The sequence below is a fragment of the Ictidomys tridecemlineatus genome, chromosome 1, assembly GCF_052094955.1.
Source record: "Ictidomys tridecemlineatus isolate mIctTri1 chromosome 1, mIctTri1.hap1, whole genome shotgun sequence".
NCBI lineage: Eukaryota > Metazoa > Chordata > Mammalia > Rodentia > Sciuridae > Ictidomys > Ictidomys tridecemlineatus.
Window position 1 is genome coordinate 178,512,363 of NC_135477.1, and position 4,350 is coordinate 178,516,712.

Sequence of the window (4,350 nt, forward strand, 5' to 3'; positions counted from 1 at the left end):
AGCTGAGGGGAGATCCGAGGATTTCTGCCATGGAGAACATTATCTCCACATTACCTCAGGTGATTTTAATCTTCTCCAGCCCCAAACTTCCTTCCTCCCCACTGTTCATCCACCTCATTGCCTCTGGAAACCCTAAATCCAGCAATTACTAAGCTCCATGAGGACTTTAGCCCACTAATCCACCATCTTTTCACCATCTCTGCAACTCCCTTCTCCCATGTCACTTCTCAGCTGGCTGAAACAGGGTACAGCATTGGAATGTCAACAGAGACGCCAGTACCTGTTACCAACACCTCACCCTCCATCTTCTCTGAAGGCCACAGTTTCTTGGCCGGTTACCTAACTTCCAGGTTACCTCCTGGCTCCTTCTCATTACGCCACTCATCACCCTGACAGCCCTTGTTTCTTTGCCACCTGCTGCCAGTTCCTGGTCCCATGCCCCATTTTAGTGGTTTGTTATATGGTGGCTTTCCATCTCTGGTACTAACTTAATTGGGAAAGGCCAGCATGTGCTGTGTTAATAATACCCCCGATATCAGTGGCTTCATAGAAGAGTTTGTTGTCCTCGCGCTAGTGTCTTCATTATGTAGTAGGCAGTGAGGAGGAAGGGGCTTTGCTGATTTTAATCACTTAGGGATCCAGAGTGATGGCGGCCACTATCTTGAATGCTGATGGCTGTCCTACCAGAGGGGAGAAGGGGATCTGGGGAAGGTCTTAAACTTATAAGTATTAAGTGCTCGAGTCAAAAAGTGGCACACACCATTTGCAATCACGACTCTTACCCACTAGTTGGCCAGCACTAACCAGAGGAACCTATCCAATCACAAGGGAAACAGGCGCGATCCTACTGATTGTGTGAAAAGTGGTATGCTGGAACTCTCTGCTGCTTAGTAACGACCACAGGTAAGACTTGGCCCTTCTGCACGTGGTAGGGCATAGATTAGGAAATTTGCTTGATTCCCATTCTCCAGGATACTTGCTTTTAACCGCTCCTCAAGAGTATGCAGATTTAAATGTTATTGTTGTGTAACTTGTGAAGTGCTCAGAGAATGTGATTTTCTTATTAAGACTTTATGACCCGCACAACATTAGTTTTTCTAATTGTTCCATGTGTGTCTGATAATGCGTATTCTTCTGTTGCCAGAGGCAGAATTCAGTAGTCTGGGTGTTGTGGCACACATCTGTAATTCCAGCTACTTGGGGAGGCCGAGGCAGGATCACAAGATTGAGGCCAGCCTCAGCAATTTAGCAAGACCCTGTCTCAAAAACCTCTGGGGATGTAGCTCAGTGGTAGAGTGCTTGCCTAGCATGTGCAAGAACCGGGGTTTGGGAGCAGTGTGAAGAAGAGGAGGCGAGAAGGACCCCCAGACTGACCAAAGCCGCGCGCCGCTGCATCCCCTAGTCCAGCGCCTGTGTCCCGCCGCCGTCGCCACCATGCCCAAGAGAAAGGCTGAAGGGGATGCTAAAGGGGATAAAGCCAAGGTGAAAGACGAACCACAGAGAAGATCTGCAAGGTTGTCTGCCAAACCTGCTCCTCCAAAGCCAGAGCCCAAGCCTAAAAAGGCCCCTGCAAAGAAGGGAGAGAAGGTACCCAAAGGGAAAAAGGGAAAAGCTGACACTGGCAAGGATGGGAATAACCCTGCAGAAAATGGAGATGCCAAAACAGACCAGGCACAGAAAGCTGAAGGTGCTGGAGATGCCAAGTGAAGTGTGTGCGTTTTTGATAACTGTGTACTTCTGGTGACTGTACAGTTTGAAATACTATTTTTTATCAAGTTTTATAAAAATGCAGTATTTTGTTTTACTTTTTTTTTTTTAAGCTATGTTGTTAGCACACAGAACACTTCATTGTTGTTTTTTGGGGGAAAGGAGCATGTCACTAGTAGAATGTCTCCAAAGCTGGATTGCTGTGGGGGAAGACACCTTTCCCTTCTAGTTTTGAGAGACTTCCTCTTTGTTCCTAAGAGGAAGGGATTCCCTGATGTTGGCACACATAGCCACCTTGGCACAAATGCCTTGTGGTATGGAAAAACTCAAACTCATCTGTATGTCCTCCTGTCCCTCTCTGCCATTGGCATAGATTTAACTCCCCTAAACCTGTTGGGACCTGATTCCCAACAGTTAGTTTTACCAGTGTGTGGGGCAATCTGGACTTTCCAGTGATGTCATTGAGAATAGTGTCCCTCAGAAGAGCAGCAGTTCCTTTTCTAGATTGTGGATCTTCAGATTAATAATTTTTGCCATTTTCCTTTCATTTCCTGAAAGTCAGGGTCGGCTTGTGAAAAGTTGTTAAACAACATGCTAAATGTGAAATGTCAACCCTCACTCTTTCCCTATTCAGAGGATCAAATGAAGACTTCATTGGGTTTTATAGTGGCTTTCTGATTTTGGTAGTCCATTCAAGAAGGGAGTTTGAAAGTTGTTGTATACTGTTAACGATTGTCTGCCCATGTCCTGCCTGAAATACCATGATTTTTTATGAAAAGTATCTTTAATAAAACTGGATACAGTTTGGCTTGGGAAAAAAAAAAGAACCGAGGTTTGATCCCCAGTACCACAAACAAACAAACAAAAAAATAAAACCCTTGTATACATTCATTTCTGATGTAGGATAATATGATCTCATTTCAGAGAAAGGAAACGAGAGGAGACTGAATAGGACAGAAGTCAAGGGATCTTTATTTTGGAGTGATGGTTACATGTGTATTTACTAAACTTTAAAAATTTTGCAATCAAAATATAGTATATAAGCCATGCCTAAATTTTGATTTTTCTTTTCTGCAACAGATCTTGCTATGTTGCTGAGACTGGCCTTGAACTCATGATCCTTCTGCCTGTCTCTCAAGCTGGGATTACAGGTGTGTGCCATGGCACAAGGCTCTATGGTTAATTATTAACATTTCAAAACAATTAAAAAAATAAGAATTTTTACAAATTCACAGAAATCTTTTTTTTTAAAGTACTGAACAGTTGCCTTGAAAAACTAAGAACACAAGGCATCAGAATATTTCATTCAAACTGTTAAAAAAAAAAGACACCTAAAAAAATAACTATAACATATATTCACCTAACTTTCAAGCCCAGATGCTTGAATTTTTTTATTGAGGTACCAGGGATAGAGCCCAGGGCCAGGAGCATTCCAGGTAAGGACTCTCTAACTGAGCTTCATCTATAGTCCTTTTCGAGACAGGGTCTAAGTTGCTGAGACTGACCTCAAACTGCAATCCTCCCCATCAGCCTCACGAGTTGGTGGGATTACAGGTGTACACTACCACGCCTTATCTCATTGGTATCATTTAAATGTATTATTTTTCTAGAGACCTAGGATAGTTGGCCTCAATATTTTTCCAAACAAAATGTTTCTTCCTAATTTTGATTAATCTTTCTTATAGTTTCCAGAAACTCTGAAGGTGATGTTTGCAACCCTGAATGGGAATGAGTAATTTACCTGAATGTAATTACCTGCACTTTTAGGATATATTGTGTGTGTGTGTGTGTGTGTATGTATATATATATATATATTTGATACCAGGGATTGAACTCAGGGGTGCTCAACCACTGAGCCACATTCCTAGCCCTGTTTTGTATTTTATTTAGAGACAGGGTCTCATTGAGTTGCTTTGCACCTCTCTAAATTGCTGATGCTGGCTTTAAACTCGTGATTCTCATGTCTCATCCTTATGAGCCACTGGGATTATAGGCATGTGCCACTGTGACCGGTGAAAAGTATATTTTTAACAGAAATACGTCTCAGGGACATCAGATTTTCAAAGTTTAAGGAAAATCAAACTCTCCCAAACCAGAAACATAGCAACAGCTTACAAAAGAAAAAATACATGATCAAGATTTTAGATGCAGAAACATTTATTTACACAATACACTCAATTGAGGAATGACAATGACAACAGCTCCCTTTCAAAGTAATGTCTGTGATAGAATCCAAACTTTTCTTCCCACATTCAATGTCTATTTTGAAATACTTACACTTAGGTATGTAGTGGCACTTTTGCTCTTTAGTAGTTTACCTTCAACTGACTGCAGTACTTGATACTTTGGAGTTAAATGACACCTCAAATCTAGTCACAGCATCCTCTCCCTTAGACAAGATCTCCAGGACCCTTTACCTGGGTTTGATCCCCAGGCACAAAAAGACCAAAATACACACCCAAAAAACAAACCAAACCCAACCCAACTTTTTTTTTTGCTTCCTAATTTCTGCTTACACGATTTTAACAAAAAGGGTATGTATTTCACATGCCACGTTCCTAACCATTCTTGTATGCCTGGAGTCAAGAAAGCCCTTGAATTTGAAAACACAGTGGACAAACTTCCAACTTCACATATTAAGAA

At 41.9% G+C, this 4,350-nt stretch overlaps 1 protein-coding gene across 1 annotated transcript; it reads left to right on the plus strand.

Annotated features, from left to right (window-relative positions):
- Nucleotides 1–1,419: 1,419 nt before the first annotated feature.
- LOC101966642 (non-histone chromosomal protein HMG-17) lies at nt 1,420–2,464 on the plus strand. Its single transcript, XM_040272918.2, has one exon. It carries the CDS (start codon nt 1,435–1,437, stop codon nt 1,705–1,707), a length of 273 nt encoding a protein of 90 aa, XP_040128852.2. The 5' UTR covers nt 1,420–1,434; the 3' UTR covers nt 1,708–2,464.
- Nucleotides 2,465–4,350: the final 1,886 nt, after the last annotated feature.

Coding starts and splice junctions, on each gene's coding strand:
- LOC101966642 (XM_040272918.2), top strand. CDS start 1,435: ATGCCCAAGAGAAAGGCTGAAGGGGATGCTAAAGGGGATAAAGCCAAG.